Source organism: Histoplasma capsulatum, assembly GCF_000150115.1.
Source record: "Histoplasma capsulatum G186AR genomic scaffold supercont2.6, whole genome shotgun sequence".
Lineage (NCBI taxonomy): Eukaryota > Fungi > Ascomycota > Eurotiomycetes > Onygenales > Ajellomycetaceae > Histoplasma > Histoplasma capsulatum.
The window spans coordinates 512,930-530,491 of NW_025544806.1; the positions used below are offsets into that span (position 1 = coordinate 512,930).

Genomic DNA, 17,562 nt, shown 5'->3' on the forward strand with positions numbered 1-17,562 from the left:
TCAAGATTGCATACCGTTCTCAATAGTACGGAAGACATGGAACGCATACCTGTATTAGCATTACAAATATCTTAAGGCGCTACAGAGTAGAGCTCGTTTGACCTTCATAGTCCGCAAAAAACTGATCCAGCCATGACGTGGGACTCATCAAGAATTCTGCATGATGGCCATGTGCTAACACATCTTTATCTGCTTCTGTAGCTGCTACTTGAGCCGTATCATCATATGTTCTGCTTCCTGCTTTATCTCCTGATATTTTTGCTCCCCGTGCGTCTTCTTGTTGGGCCAGAAGTCCTCTCTCTTGATAAGTCGGTTGAAACTTGCGTAGACTGCGGGCCAGTTGCGTGAATACGCCGTCGGCTGACGCTGGCTGCTCGCCAGCTACAGCTGCAGCGAGCTCTAGCCTGTCTGCCGTGCTGGATAGCAGCATTGGCAGATCAACAAGCCGGTGGATAGTGGCTAGATCCCAACCAGGCTCCCGGAGCGTGCTGAGTCTGTGCAAAGTAGCCAAGCACCGTGACAACTGAGTCCACTGGATAAAAGATACGCCAAGGAGACCGGGTAGCGAGATAGTCAGAAATGTTGACGTGCACGACTTGATCGCCAGTGCCGACTGCCACAGGCAAGAGATGCGCGTAGGCCCACATGTCGGGGGTGATGAGCGAGTGGACTCCTGGGCATGGATGGACTCGATAATGCACATTTCCGTGTAGTATGTCTGAGCAAGGATGACTATTCATTGGTGAGCAACGATCACTGAATTGATTGTATTTCCAAATAAATGGAAACCTTTACTGGCCTGAACACCTACTGAAATGCTGCTGGAATGTTGGGGGTATAGAAACCCTAAGCTCTTGAAGCTGCCCCATCAAGCGTTTGATGTATAAGAGAGCCTGCAATGAAAGACTCTCCGGTGGGGGCTGGTCGGGGAGTTGAGCTCGCTCCCGGACCTGGGCGGCTTTCATAGCCAGCAGCTGCAGGCGGACCTGAATGGATAGAGCGGCATCGGAAGCAAATTCTGTGGCGGCGCTGTGGCCGCTAGCGATAACGGCAGCAAGGCTCTCATCCATCTGAGGTATCCATCGCGGGGCATCAATCTGGGGGAAGTGGGCTGATACGGTCGACCCAAGCACAAAGCAGCCCAGAATGGCTCGCTGGCATTCGAGGTAGAACTGGTTATCGGTCGCAACGGCACCGGTTGCCCCTGTCGTTGTCTCCGGAGTCGCCGTCCAGCTGCCGTTCACCTCATTCAAGCCACCGTTTGTTTCGAAGGAGCGTACCGTGCGCGTGATTTCTGGTACTGCTTGGTCCAGAAACAGCAAACCCTTGAGCAGCAATATAGCCACAGCCATGAGTCGAGAAAGACTGCAACGACTGTGAAGATGCTCCCAACCCCACGTAATGTAGACAAGTAGACCTAGAAGTAGATCAACGGTTTGATGTTGTGGTTGCTCCCTTTCTTGTTGAAGAAATGCCGTCTCGTAAAGCAATCGCTTCAGCTCGAAGGAGCTTGCCCTCTTGTCTTCAGTCGATACCGATGTCACGCAAACAATGGCACGGAACAGAAAAGGCCGATCTTGCCGCAGTTGTTCTGCCGTGATGCGGGTTGGCAAATGAACGAAAGGGAAATGGTGTAGCATACGCGACCGAAACGTATCAAGAGAGACTGATGCAGTCGAAGGAGGTACGACGGGTGACACGAATGCGCCTGATATAGCCGAGGACTGCGGGGTGTCGCGAGGCATGCTGTTCGCATTGTCCATCGCCCACCAAGAAGCAGAGACACCGTCAGCGTTGGTAGCGGCATCACTTTTGTTTTCGCCGATAAAAGCGGCGCGCAAGTCCTCTGAATTGCCACCCCCTTGGGTCCTCTGTGTGATCGGATCGTCCTGGGAAGGAATGATGAGGCGGGATTGTTGCTGATGTGGTGATTGCCGCTGCTGCTCCTGCTGTTCCTGCGACCATCCATCGACTCTGTCGCCGTGGGTGTCGACGTCCACGTTGACATTACCCGTCTTAAGAAGCGAGACTAGGTGGCCTACGGTGCCCTCAAGCTGCGCGATGCGTGCACTTGGAGAGTTTTGCTTTTTACCGTTGCGGCGATATAGAGGATCGGCGGGATGGCATTCGCGCTCAAGACGATGGCACCTTTCTCAGATATGTCTTCGTGAGTGTTCGCACGCTCAGGGTTTGCAAATAGGAAAAAGTGATCAAAACGCAACCCAGACGGACCTTTCGCACCCATTGCCATCTGGGCGAGGGATACATTTGCATTTGGTCCTGAAGCAGTTAAGACATGCCTGACCGTAACGCGCTGAACGGCCAGCAATTCGTTCCTTCGTGGCCATTTCCCGGCCAGTCGGGATCAGTTATTTGAGATTGATACCACTCAATCCCTCGATAAACAGAAACGGTCTGAGGTTGAACTCCAGCAGAGATCGTCGTCGATGTGTTTGGAAGAGACAAAACACCCATCCGGTTGCCCACGTTTGCTCTCCGCTTAGTCGGTTTTGGAGCGATTTTCCAGACAACTGGGAAGTCACACATCTCTCATTGGTCGATATTTTCATTAAAACGAATATTATGCAGGGAAGCCGTAACTACCGAATGAGAAAAGGTGAAAAAAAAGCAGTTAATCATTGTCCACGTTTGGCGGCTGACAAATGGAAAAAGAAAGCAAATACAAGCAGTAACTTACGGCTTGCGCTGGAAGCTCTTTTCGTTTTCTTATTTTGTTTTATTTCTTTTTCTTCTTTTTGCTTTCGCCTTCCTTTCTTCCATCTCATTCGTCCTCAGGTGCACACGGGAAAACGGTGTGCTGCAAGCCTGCAAAGTATGAGGAATATGGTTGGCGGGTAAGGCTACTAGTTAGTGATTTCCAGTCGATGACATCGACAGATTAGAATCTAGAGGATGTACGAGTGGAATAACAGTGTTCTTTTTTGTGAGATTGGAGGTGTACGTGACTGAATTTTGTATTTGGCCCGGGGACATAACTTTCCTGGTATCTGGATCCTGGTGATATTTAGACCCCGATGGATTCGGAGCTTCTGAAAAGGCTCTGCGAACTTGTGAACATTTTCCCCAGTTGTTTCTCTGCCATTTCGTTGACATGCATGGAGCCTATTGCCAAAGTGTATGAGCAAATACTCAGTATGAGCGCCCAAAAGCAGCGCAGGAGCATACATTGTATTTGGTGCTGGCTATTCACGCTAAGTACACATACCTCATTACCATGAACTGGATGCGAATGATAGTTAAGGCATTGCAAAACCATCAATCATCGTTTTGAGAACGACAGATGAGATGTGCTCCGTTGACTGCTCTCTTTTTTGCCAGTTTTGTTGGCGTTACAAATTGCGAAAGAAAATTCAAGCATTGACCATGTATTCCTACGGTATTAATTAATAACTTGGTACTGCTGTGCATATACTTCCGAGAATGGGGATCGGTTCCTGTTCATCAGTATTAGTGAATAAGTAGTGTGTACGTAGCATCAACATAATCGTCATCATTATCACCATCAGCGCAATGTCTATCATTCAACTAGTTGAAAAGGGTAATATATATATATATATATATATATATACCTCAAATTCGAACGATTTCATCAATCCTCCAGAGTTTAAATAAAGAGAAGTGAATCGTGCAAAGATGACGTTCAGGGTTCTTCCGACTTACCCTCACAAATTCTGCTTCAAGGGAAAAGTGGCGAACTTGAGCTTCGTCCCTCTGCTAAACTCACCGCAGCTAGCGTTGGCCTGGAAGGCCTGGTGGTGAATCCAACACCCTTATTGGCTTCTGCCGCCAGCTGTGTCAGCGGTAAGTTGCGGGATTGGATCGCTTTCTGTGGAGTTACATCGATCCCGTTTCTCGCTTCCACTTCAAATCTCACTTTTTTGAGCCAGATCTGGAGGAGTTGAAAGGCTTTGAGCGGTTCAAGATGCCCCAATATCTACCAAGCAATTTTGTGAACCCTCGTCGCAATGCAACACATCTCCAGATAAATTGAATTGTTGGTGTTTGTTCCCTTTTTGTATGGCTGCAGATGATAAATCGTATAATAATAACATCCTTCCTGTCACAACTCCCGCCTGTCTAGCAAGAGGCTTTTCCATGACATTCCAGAGCATGGCAATCAATTTAACATCCCCGAACCAGCTGTTGGGTGGTGTTGACAAGGCGAGCCATTGCATGGCAAGAAGCTTTTTATAGCTTCTCACGTGTAGGCAACGTGCGACGCAAATGGTGTCCCGGCTCCAAGGTGAGTTAGCCCGCAACAAAAATGGATAACTATTTCTTCGTGCCAGTTAAGAAATGGGGGGTGACATTGAACGATACGCTGTTCATGCCCAGCGTAATGTAGCAACGGCGCGTGTGAGCATTTGGTGCTTGCCAGGCTGAACTATTCTGGCGTTGACTTCGGGAGGTGACAAAAATCCACACGAGCTCCCAGTAACATGGGCGCTTGAGACCAAGCCTGTAAGGTATTGATTCTCGTGTATCAATACGTCATTTATCGACTAGCTGAACAAGACGTTACAGTGGTTAGAACGCTTAACCCGGGGCGGTCTGTCTTCAGACTCTGGAGCACATTTTGTGGCTGAGATCACTGTTTCTCAATGGAATCTTCCGAATTTTCCGTGGAGAGTGAAATTGCGGAGATATCGAGTGGGAATAGTTTATGCGTTTCCAACTTCTTGAAGTCAAGCTATTCGAGCTCCCTCTTAACACAAAATACTTATGTGCTGCCCGGAGCGGCCTGGGAGGATAAGATCAAGCATGCCAGCCAGCCGTATGTTGCTCCTGGGCGCCCTAACCTCTCACTTTCTTGCTGGCCACACACTTTTGATTGTCACTCGATATTATTTGCCAGGGGGACGAAATCGTCGGGAAAATAAAAAATACCACTTGTTTCAAACTGGGACGTTTTAAATACAGGCGACCCTTTGCCAGCAATGAGCCAGTTGAGGATGTCCGGAAGTGGCTTTTGGCAGTAAGGAAACCAGTGCAACAGAGAGACGCTGCCAACTGGCTGGTGAACCCAGCATAGCTCCAGCCAGTGAGTCCACTTGGCATACCATTTTGGAGCCGTCTGTTCTCTAAACCCCAGCATACAGCACACCAGCAACATTCATTGGGCTGAGAGGGAGTAGTTCTGCGCAAGGTACGGAGAACCACCAGAATTTATAAGTACCCAGAGATTGAAGTACCTACATAGTACATTCCTTGGTACGGTACACCGATAACCCGCAGTCCCGGCAGGGAACCCTGCTCGAAGTTGGAGCCCACTGGAATGAGGCTTGCATGGTCTCCCCCGCCCGCCACTGGCCATCAGTGGTGCCATCGTCGTGATGGCGCCCGTACTGCATATGTACTGCTAAGCGGAGCCGTTGTAATCGAATAATACCGCTATCCCTCTGCCTGGGCACTCTCACTCCTCTTTACTCCTCTTTCTGGACTTCCTCTTCTTCCTCTCCTTTCTCGCTGTTCTGGTTCTCTCCTTTCAACCTCAACACCACCCATCCTCCACCCTCGACGTCCCTATCTCCAAGTTATCGCAGGTGCCGGAGTTCCGTCATTCTCCCGTCGCCTCCTCTAGGGCTGTATCCGCCCTTCGTTTGCTGTCCAGCCGCCCACCATTCAAACCTGCGGTCAGGTAGCTGATAGTTCTAAAGCCATCCAATTCTCAAATATCGGCTCGATCCAACACGAAAATATTCAGATCCTAGCGCCACTCTACACGACGAATACCCGCCTTTCCAAGTGATCAATCCCCGTCGATCGCGTGTGTATTCTCCGACCAACAACTCGTCGCCACGCAAGACCAGTACTACTCAATTCATAACCCAGCTCTCCGTATTCGATTCTGGGAACAAAAGGAATTTGAAACTAATTCCGGCGATTTGATTTGGATATCAACTACTTTCTATTTGGACCTGTTGATTTGTTGGGTGGATTGTAATCGTACCCGAAATTCCGACATCCTGGTTTGATCACGTCTTGGAGCACCTTATTTATTTGTGCACCCCCAACCTATAAGTATTTGGAATCCGCCTGAATGCTCATCTAAATCACTCCCGTTATCGATGCAATGACTGAACCAACGACTCCTGCGAAAACCGGCGCGGAGAAAGATGACGGACTCGGGAAATATATGAAGAGGGTGAAAACCGTATTGAAGGGTCGGAATAGAGCATCTGTCTCGAGCATGACCGACATCATTGGTGAATCCAGCAAGTCTGGAGAAAAAGCGACAGTTACTTCGTCCAGGTAAGTAACTTTGAGGAGCAATATTGTGGCAGATAGGTGTGGTTTGGTGTCAGTTGTCAATACTGACATATTTCGTTTCACTCTTCAGCAGCAAGCCAGCCGTCACCAGTGCGAGGAAGACTGCGACGTCAGAACCCGTCCAGGTTCACCAATGGAGCACTCTCCAACAAGAGAAAGCGCGTGTTTTGTTCGCCAAGTACGGATTGACCTTGGAGCCAGGTGAATGGATGTCGAAGCCCGCAGACAGGAACGTGCAGCGGGTTGAGAAACCAGTCCGTATGAGAATTCGACGCAACTGTCATCGCTGCCTCACCACATTTGGTGCGGACAAAGTGTGCGCTGGCTGCCAACACTTGCGATGCAAGAAATGCTTCCGCTATCCACCTGCGAAACCCAAAGAAGAATGCCATGAGAAGGACAAGTCCAAGGCTACGGGTTCGTCCAAGAAGCCTGTTCTTACGATTCCTTCACGCACGGGAGGTCAAGATCTCGTGCGGAAACCGATCAGACAGCGAGTGCGTCGCACCTGTCATCGTTGCCAGGCCCTGTTCGTTGGCGATGCAACCGTGTGCGGAGAATGCGAGCACATTCGGTGCAAGAAGTGTCCTCGAGATCCGTATGTTTTCCAGCTTATATTCAACCTGCCAGCACGAGGAAGTTCATGGTTCAAGAGACTAACTGTCATGTTTTAGACCGAAACTGAAGAAATATCCTGACGGTTACCCTGGGGATGTAGATCCACCTTTTGAGCGTCAAGAACGCGTATGGCGGAAACCGAGACGACGGGTAAGGTGGACATGCCACAGTTGCTCGAAACTGTTCCAATCCGGAGACAGAATCTGTTCAAGTTGTCAGCATGAGCGGTGCGCGGATTGTATCAGGGACCCGTAAGTTTCCTCCCTATCCATATCCATCTAAATGTGTTGTCCTTTTGCTCACCACCGCATCTGTTCCAACCCACCAGACCGAAGAAAATCAAACCTGAGCCCGATCCTGAACTTCTTCGACGAGTGGAAGAGCGGCTCGCTAAAGTAACGATTTCGTAGTCAACTTGGCTCTCATCACCCAGTCTTCTTGCTGATTATCATCCTGGCCATCCCCCTCCTTGTTTGGGTATTTCACTTTATATCAATTTATTCTCTCTTTTTTGGCTCTCCTCCACCCATGTTCCTTTCCTTTCTCATCTCGTACCCCCACGACCCCTTGATGACCCTAACGGTACCGAGCGAACAAAAATATTGACTTTGCCCCTAATAAAGCAAACAACCAAATCCGCAGCTCCTTGTCCTGATTCGTATCATATATTCTACAAGTGTTTTGCAGCTCCCCGCTACCCCTACACTACCCCTTTTACCTTCTATACTCTCACACAGTATTAGATAACTAAATACTTCTATTATCATAGCCACTGTTTCCTCGAGCCATCTATTGGTGAGTTCTTTATCTATATACACATATACAAGCCCTCCATGTCCTACACTATTATATTATTCCGTCACGTTTCCATTTTATCTTCATCCTTAACTTATCTTGCATATGGATCTTCATCGTGTTGGACAACCCTCATTTTCAATTTCATCATTCATATTTTCTCCTGGACGGACCATTCCCCAAATGCTAAGGGTAGCTCCCCCTTTATTATGTTTACTCTTCCTGGAAATATCCACCTTCTATTATCAAACAAATGGACCTTTTACCATCAGTACTCTCACCTATTGATATGATAAGATCATTCAGTTATTTATCATGCGAGCTTCGGACAAACATCCCCTAGCTTTCTCGCATTTTCTGCTCGTTCCGTCTAAACCTAAACACCAACCCATCCACATTCCATCAAATTACTGCCCCGTGAGCACGATATCCATAGCTGCAGTGTATTCTTTTAGCCCAAGCATGAAACTTTAGGAACTGTGGAAATGAAATGAGAAGTAACGTGGCTGAATTCTTCCTTCCATGACTACCGAACTCGAACGAGCAAGACGAGTATCGAACGTCCATTTGTGGAGTTAAGAAATGGAAATTTTCTATATGTCCAGCTGGTCGGAGATAGAGGCGAGGGAGAGGGTTAAATATGGTCGTGCTCTATTTAGGTATAGACGCAGGCGTATGATATTGGTTTGGTTTCTCTTTCTGTTACGATACACCACCACATATAAGACAAGCCCATTCATTATTACATGACTATCCACTTGTCCGGTGTAAGCATCTCCCGGCGAAGGAGGCAAAAAGCAAAGAAACAAGAAAAAAGTAACGAAAAATATGGAGTCACCGGGGAATTTTCATATGGTCCTCGGGTCAGTGGGGAAAAAGAAGGTCCAACATGACAGCAGAGGTTATCTTTGTATCAGAGATCCCCAACAGCCCAAGACTGCTCCACAAAATAAGCTGACACATGGATGGAGATATTTCGAAGGACCTTTTTTAGTTTGAGTTTGGGTTTTATTTTTTGATTGGTGGTGACAATGATATGTGGGAGCAAGGAGGAGTCGAGCAAAGCACATACGGAGAAACTTTTTACTTTATTTATTCATTCTTAAGTAGCAGCTGGCCGCTGACCAAGATAGCATAAAAAACAATAAAGGAAGAGAAACGCTTCATGGAGAATCGATCATCAATTTCCTTTGACATGCATGCACAGAGTCAAGTGGACTTGAACATCGAATGATCAAATATCCCCTCTGGGTCTAGCTCCAGAAACCTGCAACTTAATGCAACAACCCGATTCCCCGCGACAGGGGCGAGGGTGGAATCGGTTGCTTGGTTCAAAAGTCAACGCCTGCAGGGGAGAGGATTTGACTGGACAGCTTTGTTTTTGCGGGCTGAGAGCTGACAACCGCGTGTCTTCTGCGGGTGGCTTTGTTTATCTTGATCTTGATTTTTTTTTCTGGAAGAATCGGGAAGTCTTGTCAGGTTCTATCTCCAATAACTAACTGTTTTTTTCATTCTTGTCCTTTTATCCAAACAGAAATTCGCCGGTTTCATCTTGAGCTATTGCGCGTGAGTTTGATCCATGGCTGAGTCGCCAAGCAGCTGTCCATGTCCTCCGTATCATCCGCTTCAGTCGAAACGGGATCGCTCTTCGTGTATCAGCCTCCAAGTGGCATTCCAGCCATTCAAATAGTTGTACGGAGTACAACTTTGCGAATCATCTGCGATCATCTGCATCTGCGACTGATATTGCGATGCATAAACAAGTTCTGCTGAAACAATACTAAAACCCGGGACCTTTTTAACAGCTCAGCATCCAACCTCAGTCCGTCCTTGTATGGGAGAAACACATTACTTGGGTTGGTAGCAAGCGACATGGACAAAACTTTCCCTGACCAAGGCAGCAGGCAGTATTTCCAAGGGTTGGGTATATTGGATATTAGCACTGCCATCTGCCCTACTAGGCATGTCCTTGTTGTTAGACAAGTGGGTGGCTACATAAAGGACCAGAACGACAAGCAAGGCTCTCCTATATTCTCATTCGGACGCCAGACCAATATTGATCACCTTGGCGACAAGGCAAGGTCGAGTGCCTCTGAAACGCCAGCAGGCATGCCACCCCAGCCGCCGGTCATTCCTGTACCGCCTGAAAAGAACAAGATACGTAATTCTCATTACCATCCCAATGACTGGTGCTGTAGACTGCTGGCGGGTTCTGTTCTGAATAAAATGAGATTTTCTGCAATCGCATTGTCGTTCTCACTCTTTTAAGGGGCGCTTAATTTTTCATATTTCTTTTATTTTTTAAAGTTGAGTCCTCCAGATGCAATGAAGGCCATTGAGTGTGGAGTCGTTGGGCCTTGTTCTTCTATTGACTGCCTTTTTCGGGAGGGAGCTTTTATAGACTTGCACGGTGACCTCTGAGTTCCAGAATCCCCGGAACTAAACGTTCATTCGCGTCTTTTCTGGAACTGGGAAGCAGTCTGTCCTCACAAGAAAATCCGTTGTCAAACACGGTAGTAATAATCGGGCAATCTTTTTTAAATGGTCCTGAAGCAGACCTCCAACGGTGGAGTCTGGCAGTAGGGGAGCATGCATACAATTTATTTCTTGTCGCTAATCTGTTGATGTGATTGGCAGTTCCGTCTTTTCTTTTCCGGATGGCGCGGTTGTTCATGCGCAAGCCGTTTTTGTCATCTGTCTTTCTCTTAGTTGTGCAGGGTTTCCGACATAAATAATATGTATATCCATGGATTGCTATTATGTCTTGAACTCCTAGAGAACTCATGGTTGTGATCCTTAGGAAGCTTTCCCCATAATTCTGGAACGTGGAGCGCTGGGTTCTGGTGTCCGCTGGCGGCCCGCGTGGGGTGGTGGATCAATAAAATGCGAGGGACGGGCCGAAGTGCCTTGACCCTCCCTACCTTATTGTTGAATAAATGCTTAATTACCCCAAGACATTACGCAGCAAATACTAGGATATACAAAAACTCATTGGAATAAGTAAAGAATAAATAAAATGCGATAGACATGCACTTGTGTGCATATTGTTGATCGTCTCTGATAATAAAGACAGCCAATGAACCCTGAAAATGGGTGAGCTAATCATAAAAGATTTCGTCCTACCCCGAAATACGTTGAAAACCTTTCTCCTTCTTGCATCTTGGCCCTTTATGTTTTCCACTGCGGCCTTCCCCCTCTCGTGCTATGTGTTCCTGTTGCTATGGTTCGATTTATCCCAAGGACATGTAGTCGCTTCTGCAGATCTCATTACAACCTTGCAAACTTGGTCTGAGCGCGGATGGGTTGAAAATATTTCCTCCGACAGACCATATTCCCGGGATCTTGGCAGCGAAGCAGAATAAATAATAACACGTCCACTGCATACTAGTATGCACGTACGGTGTAACATGCGCAATGCATTCATTCAAAGAATTGCGCCCGACCCCACCAGCGTATTCTTCGGGGTTCTGTCAGAATCGAACAGGTGGCATTGCATATAGCTCATACAATATTCAATTGGGAGTCGGCTTTCCAAAAAATGAAGCGGCGTTGACGTGAGGATAGGTCGCTTCTGGCTGGCGTGTACAAAATACAACCATGAGCTTCTACTGTGTACGCAGTAACAAGACTGGCGGAATGCACGTGTATTCGACACCAACTTTATAGGAACAACCCCCGGCATACGCCGTGTCGATACAGGGTCTGGCCGACATCGGCAAGAAATGTGGCAAGCCAGGATGGGAAAAAAAGGATTATATTTTCGCCTTCTTGAGACAGCCTGCTTATGTGCATAGACGCTTTTCAGAACAGATAATCGTAATAATACCCTGCACTGTGTAAGCAGAATATTTATCAAAAACTTGCCACGCAAGGATTAAAAGTAATCGACCGCCAGCATCCTGGATGGGGTAGTTGTAAGGGTCCCAGGTCGATAGTCACACCTGATAAATGCCCTGTCCCGTCTCAATAAAAGTGCGCAATGATTTTTTCCCTTTGGAGAGAAACTCTCCCTCGCCTGCATGGGGTAGAGACCAACCGAAGACGAGACGGAGATTGACACGGAGTTTAAGTCATCAGCCTACAAAGCACAACAGCCCTTTCGAAGTGAAACCAAGTAGCTCAAAAGGATCATTTTCCGCCGCCTTGAAACCCATTTTCGGTCATTGAGACCTCCATTGAGAACAACTGTGTCCTACCTTATTAGTGCCCCAAGGAATATCCTTAAACTTCTGCGCATGAGCATGATTGGACGCCTAGCTAGGCCCCAATCTCTGCCGTTGAACAACGCATTGGGGCGCTCCTTATGCGGAAAACTGCAGCTCCGTGTTCTTTCAGTGGACACAAGATTCCAGCAATAGGGAAACTAATAGGAACGTTCCGCGGACTGGAGTTTTTCCTCCCAGAGTGGAGTTAGGACAGGACAAGCGATTGAAAGAAACACGCATTTTCTTTTTCCCGTCTGCTTGTTCTCTCCAAGCTGCATATTTTATGCAAGTTTGTTGTCCAAACTCGGAAAGCTACAGAAGACCACAGCCCATGCAATGTTATGGTTGGCGGGGTTATCAGCACTTGTTGACGCAGGAAGAAGCGAGGGGGAAGTGACTTTTTGTGTGAGAACACTTCTGCAACAGGCACTTGAATCGGTTAGAAGTGGCTGCATTTCCCGCTTGGCCGGGCAAGACCAGAAGATCTGGTATGGCTGATTGTTCAGATAGAGTAGTTATATAGAAGTCCTGGAAATCTGAGGGTGAATCGAAACATCGGTTTGTAGATATTCACTCCAGACCTCAATACAGTTTTTCATATCAACAAGCGGATTGTATTTTTACTAGTAATTTTCCAGCACGCCGCTGGTTACACCAGTTCGTCCCGATGGTTGGGTGCACCGAGACCCTAGCGACGGCTCTTCCGGGGAACGCAAGCCGGGCCACGCTTGTAATACGCTTGTTGGCCTCTGTATCGTCGCTGAACTCTGGGTTTGGAAGATCATAGGGTCTGTGCTGACCCGGTGACTCCGCGGCCCGGCCATAGCCTGGTTGTATTGTATCGAAATAAGCGATGTATGTCTCGTATGGTTATTACGTTCACTGCGTTTTGTTCTGATACAGTATGGGCTGGTACGGAGTCTGATGAACATCTTCGGCATCCCCGATACTTTGCTTTTTTCAAACTTGGAGAAATCCAATGGAAGAATGTAATAGCAGAAAGCCAATGTAATTGATGGCGGGAATGCTTGAAAGAATCACTTTCAAGTCCTTACCGCCAATTCATCGCGTGGCTGGTCTCATCATCGTTAGCCTCCAAATTACGAGTATGAACAATCTCAGAGTGCCATGCTGGCTTCACTTGGTTCGCCCATTTTGCCAGTAAATCCGAGAAGCCTTTATGCAGCATCTGCGACCTTCAGGAATTCGAAATGATGGCCAATTTTGGGAGACATCCTTTGTTTCTTGAGCATTATCCAACAACAGGTGCGCAATCTGGAACATCAATCACTCTCCACGTTCGACACGGAGATATTAGCGCTGAAAACCCTATCGACTCACACGATGAGTTGGTGCTATTCTGTAGTGTTATGCTTCTACACACCTCGAACACTTCTGCCCAGATGCTTCAAACTGCCAGCTCGTGGCTGGTGAAGGCTATCGCGAATCGGGACCAAGGACCCCCTCGTCAATACATCACCTCCAAATATATTTTCCCGCTTGGGCATAATCGACAAACCTGCATCCTAGACGGCTTTGGGCAATGAGAATATGATCAGTTCTACGATAGCCATGCGCCCATCATGGTATTTATGTTCAATGACTAGCGATTTCTATCTCACCTCCACTGAGAGATAAATACGAATTGCAGGCGCCTCATATGAATTGAGGTTTGCAGCCAATTAGTTTTCATCAGCAGCGATTATTTTTCTTTTTTCTTTGATAGAAGTCATTCTATCTATATTTCTAATTGCAGCAGTATTACCAATGCTGATTAAGGCCCTGCACCTGCACCGCAGGACATTTGATCGTCGAGCCTTATATCTCTTTCGGCAATCAGTTGGGATACGTTTTCGTTTTCGCCAGAACTCACGGGTTATGGGCTGAGGTTCTCCGGCCTCAGCAAATTACGTATCCTTCTCCCAACTTGCTCTGTTTAGTAATGGAGAATAAATGTTGATGCCGATGAGGAACGCTTTTCCCTCACAGATACAGATGTGAATATGAGTATTCTTGCCGAAGGGGGATTGGATTAAGAGAAGTGTGACTGCATTGAATCATCCAAGATATTGGAAAATTTGTGGGGAGGTGGACACAAATCACCAATAAAGTCCAACTGATTGGTTGAAAGAGATCTTTTCAATATTATCAGACCAATGTGTAAGGGGCATGCAACCCTTATATAAAAATCTGGTAGCTGAAGGCCTGATTCCCGTAATGCCGTACCCGGCGGGACTCAGGGGCAAAGGAATTAATGGCAAGAGCAAGGGAATATGCTCTTGATTGAATCTTAGGAGCTGTGGTATGGATGAAGTAGAGAAGCATACTTCCTAGCCGGATGGTCTGGCCATTCTCACAAAATTTCGTGTAGAAGAGGAAGGCATGATACCCATCTCGAAACGACAATGAAAATATCAGCTGAAATGCCTGATAACTTTTCACGCAGCTCAGATATACTGCAGGAGAAAAAAAATTAATTGATGTTGACAAGAGCGAGACTCGAACTCACGCGGGTTTCCCCATACCGGATCCGGAAATCTTTACTAGAGATTTCCAAGCTGTTCACGTGACTTGAACGGTACGCCTTAACCACTCGGCCATCTTGTCATGTTTAACATTGCCGGTGCCTCTCCTAACTTCTCATGTTATCTACAGTGTTGCAGGAGAATAGTATGTTCCCCGATCCCAACGGCCCCCAAACATGGACGTTTCAAGGGGCAGCTGAGCTGCTCACTTGCGTGCCATATAGCTTCAAAATATTGATTGCTTGTACCCGCCATTGGATTGAGCTAACGACTGGCAGCTGGTAGTACTGCTGATAGAGATTGTCTGCCAACTCAAGATTTCCAATTATAGCGACAAAATGATGCACCGTGATAGTCCAAGTCCTCAAGCTCCAGAGTTTCACTTGGCTTAATGGAGCGACAAGTGGCCGAAGCTAACGGCTAGCTGCAGGCTGCTTCTCCAGGCGATGGACTGGAGATACCCCATATTGACAAGATCTCGATACGTCTCAGAAATAAGTCGGTTGATAAATGAAACCGTTTCTCGAGAGCCACACTCCCACAAAGAATTTCAAATGTATTCGTGGAAATGGCTTCTGGAAATCTGATTTTCATTATAACAGCCTCTTGTGGAAGAGAACGAACGATATACCCATGACGAGGTAGACAGACTCCTTGCATTCTAGGGAATAAGATTGAATCCTCCTACGCCCGGGGTACGTGAACCTCAAGGGTCTCAAAGCCTGATATCGACACCCGAAAACCCCAAATTGAATACGTACCTCCGTGGTCAGTTACAGTTACATCAGTCGCCGCCCAGATATCCGGGAGCATATGGCATGAAACCCAACAACCGTCAAGTAACTCCGCCAGGCATTCCTTCGGCTAGGATACAAAAGATATGGAGATGATCAGACCACTAAGTTTCTTACCCCACATTACTGGACATTTTACAACAACCCTCATTCATTTAAGTGTTTAGAATCACAGTGTTGTGAGTCCGCCTGATCTGCTGGGAGTTTAATTCTTCTACTAATAAAATGACATTTTTTATCTTAAGGCGCTTTCTGTTAGGTCCACGCGTCGGCATATCAGTAACATCTCCAAGATAGCCATCTGTTTGTTGCCTATTGCTCATGAAGCCATCTTAGTTCCTTCGTTCCAGGTTGATCATCTTCTGCAGAAGCCAGGCCGTGACACCCCTGCACGGATGGGTTTTCTGGAGCCACTCAGTCTGGCAATCAGCCACAGGCGTTTCCATGGGCATTTATTTGTGACGAAACCTTAAAAGAACATGAAATGCGAGTCGCTACGACTCTGGAGTCATTTCTTTGAAAAATGCCGGCAACATTCTGTTGCAATGTCCACCCGGTTATGTTTTTAGCAAGTTTGCCGCTTGTGATACTGATCCGTTTGTTCTCTTCTCATCGGAAAAGTAGTGAACATGGAGGAAAAACAAGCTTGATACAATCCTGGCCAGAAAGCATTCCGCTCCGCATAAGTAAACATTCCAACCAGAACACCACCAAGCCCCACGGGAAGGCGAATTCCAGTCCTTCGATTATTTTTTTGTTGAGCAACAAGAGATCAATGACCGAAGCAATGTATTGGTGAACAATATCGAAGTATTCAGCTTTCGCTACATCTTCTCCACAATACTCTCTAAGTTTAGGGACCCAGACTGTGCTGCATGCTGAGATGCTGATATTTTTACTTCCCCCACAAGTGTAACATCCCCAGATCCCCATGCCAAGCCAAATTCTTGGGAGCTTCTGCAGCTGAAACCTCCAACGTTACAGCACCACTCGTAAATCACAAATGATCTCCAAAAAGGATCAAGGGTCAATTGAAAGTGAATGCCCAAATCGTGTACTTCTCTTAACGGCCCTGCTTCGCTGAACAAGGGTGGGTGTTCTGATCAAACCGAGCTCCGGCACAATGGGACTTACACACTCCTTGGTTGTTGCACGAGCATCCAATTCCACGCGCTTGGGTGACATCTTTAGGGCAAACATGAGAATGCCTGCACATCTTGCGACGCTACGAGTAAAGGATTTCCTGAATTGAAGGCTGACATATTCCTTAATTGCTAAGGCTGGCTTACCTCTGAAAGATGAGGTGTTGCTGCGATTCTTGGACGCTCGACAGGGCTGGAGCGATCTCTATAAAGAGTTATCCAACTTCCAGAATCCTCTTAACTTGCTTTTTTGTTATTTTATTTTTATGCCTTGTTAGAGAAAAACACATATAATCCTGCCTCCGGACCTTTTTTTTTTTTTTTTTGAGAAAACCCATTCGTCCGTCCTCTTTAATTTTTGTGCGTTCTAATATTACAAGCTACACTGAAAAGCAAGAGGAAAAGAAAGAAAGAGCAGTCATGAAATCCATAATCAGCACAATCGCCCTCATAGGAGTCGCCTCAGCAGCGACAATAGACGTCAACGTTGGCGATAAGGGTCTCAACTTTAATCCCGACATCATCAAAGCTAAACCAGGGGATGATATCGTTTTCCACTTCTTTCCCAAAAACCACGACGTCACTGAAGGGAAATTCGATGCGCCGTGCGCTCCTTCAGACGGCGGTTTCTATTCCGGTCTCATCAACGCTGACGGCAGCCAGCCTGATGCTACCTTCACCGTGAGAATCAACAATACAAACCCCATCTGGCTCTACTGCTCGACCCCCCGTCATTGTCAGGGAGGCATGAGTGCTGTCATCAATCCGCCGTGAGTACTTTACTCCATGTTTTAATTGTTATTCCTTTTCTCATTTTCCTTTGTCATTGTGTCTAATATTGCGAGAAAAAAAATTTTCAGGGATAATGATAAAACCCTTGACGCCTACAAATCCGCGTCCAAAGATGCCAAGAGCGTCCGACCAGATCAAGTCCGAGGCGGTATCTTCAGTGAGAACGGGGGGGCAAAACAATCAGGAACTGCCTCGTGGACGGCTTCTGATAGCCCAACTGCTACTGGTTCTGGTACGGGCACTGGTACTGGTGCCGCTAGCTCCACCAGTTCTCCTGGTGCTGCATCTGCCCTTTTCAGTGAAGGGACCGCACTGTTTAATGTATTTGCGGCAGTAGTCGCGGGTGGTGCGGGATTAATTGGTCTTCTGTAGGTGAAGAATTCGAAGCAGAGGTAGCCAT

General features: G+C 47.1%; 6 protein-coding genes and 1 non-coding gene across 7 annotated transcripts; 4 read left to right on the forward strand and 3 right to left on the reverse strand.

The window, feature by feature from the left end:
- Positions 1 to 79: 79 nt before the first annotated feature.
- On the reverse strand, positions 80 to 2,348 carry HCBG_04875 (uncharacterized protein; the record flags this gene model as incomplete). Its single annotated transcript, XM_045431924.1, has 3 exons — positions 80 to 732; positions 812 to 2,148; positions 2,233 to 2,348. 3 exons carry the CDS (start codon positions 2,346 to 2,348, stop codon positions 80 to 82), a joined length of 2,106 nt encoding a protein of 701 aa, XP_045287136.1.
- Positions 2,349 to 6,094: 3,746 nt separating this feature from the next.
- HCBG_04876 (uncharacterized protein) lies at positions 6,095 to 7,319 on the forward strand (the record flags this gene model as incomplete). Its single annotated transcript, XM_045431925.1, has 4 exons — positions 6,095 to 6,273; positions 6,362 to 6,889; positions 6,966 to 7,160; positions 7,238 to 7,319. The coding sequence occupies 4 exons, from the start codon at positions 6,095 to 6,097 to the stop codon at positions 7,317 to 7,319; spliced, it is 984 nt and encodes a 327-aa protein (XP_045287137.1).
- A 2,257-nt stretch (positions 7,320 to 9,576) lies between these two features.
- On the forward strand, positions 9,577 to 10,125 carry HCBG_04877 (uncharacterized protein; the record flags this gene model as incomplete). Its single annotated transcript, XM_045431926.1, has 2 exons — positions 9,577 to 9,865; positions 10,106 to 10,125. 2 exons carry the CDS (start codon positions 9,577 to 9,579, stop codon positions 10,123 to 10,125), a joined length of 309 nt encoding a protein of 102 aa, XP_045287138.1.
- Positions 10,126 to 12,532: 2,407 nt separating this feature from the next.
- On the reverse strand, positions 12,533 to 12,841 carry HCBG_04878 (uncharacterized protein; the record flags this gene model as incomplete). Its single annotated transcript, XM_045431927.1, has 1 exon — positions 12,533 to 12,841. One exon carries the CDS (start codon positions 12,839 to 12,841, stop codon positions 12,533 to 12,535), a length of 309 nt encoding a protein of 102 aa, XP_045287139.1.
- Positions 12,842 to 13,123: 282 nt separating this feature from the next.
- On the forward strand, positions 13,124 to 13,456 carry HCBG_04879 (uncharacterized protein; the record flags this gene model as incomplete). Its single annotated transcript, XM_045431928.1, has 1 exon — positions 13,124 to 13,456. The coding sequence occupies one exon, from the start codon at positions 13,124 to 13,126 to the stop codon at positions 13,454 to 13,456; it is 333 nt and encodes a 110-aa protein (XP_045287140.1).
- Positions 13,457 to 14,393: 937 nt separating this feature from the next.
- HCBG_11038 lies at positions 14,394 to 14,516 on the reverse strand. The gene has a single exon. It is a non-coding gene; the product is annotated as a tRNA-Leu (tRNA).
- A 2,274-nt stretch (positions 14,517 to 16,790) lies between these two features.
- HCBG_04880 (uncharacterized protein) lies at positions 16,791 to 17,534 on the forward strand (the record flags this gene model as incomplete). Its single annotated transcript, XM_045431929.1, has 2 exons — positions 16,791 to 17,140; positions 17,231 to 17,534. 2 exons carry the CDS (start codon positions 16,791 to 16,793, stop codon positions 17,532 to 17,534), a joined length of 654 nt encoding a protein of 217 aa, XP_045287141.1.
- Positions 17,535 to 17,562: the final 28 nt, after the last annotated feature.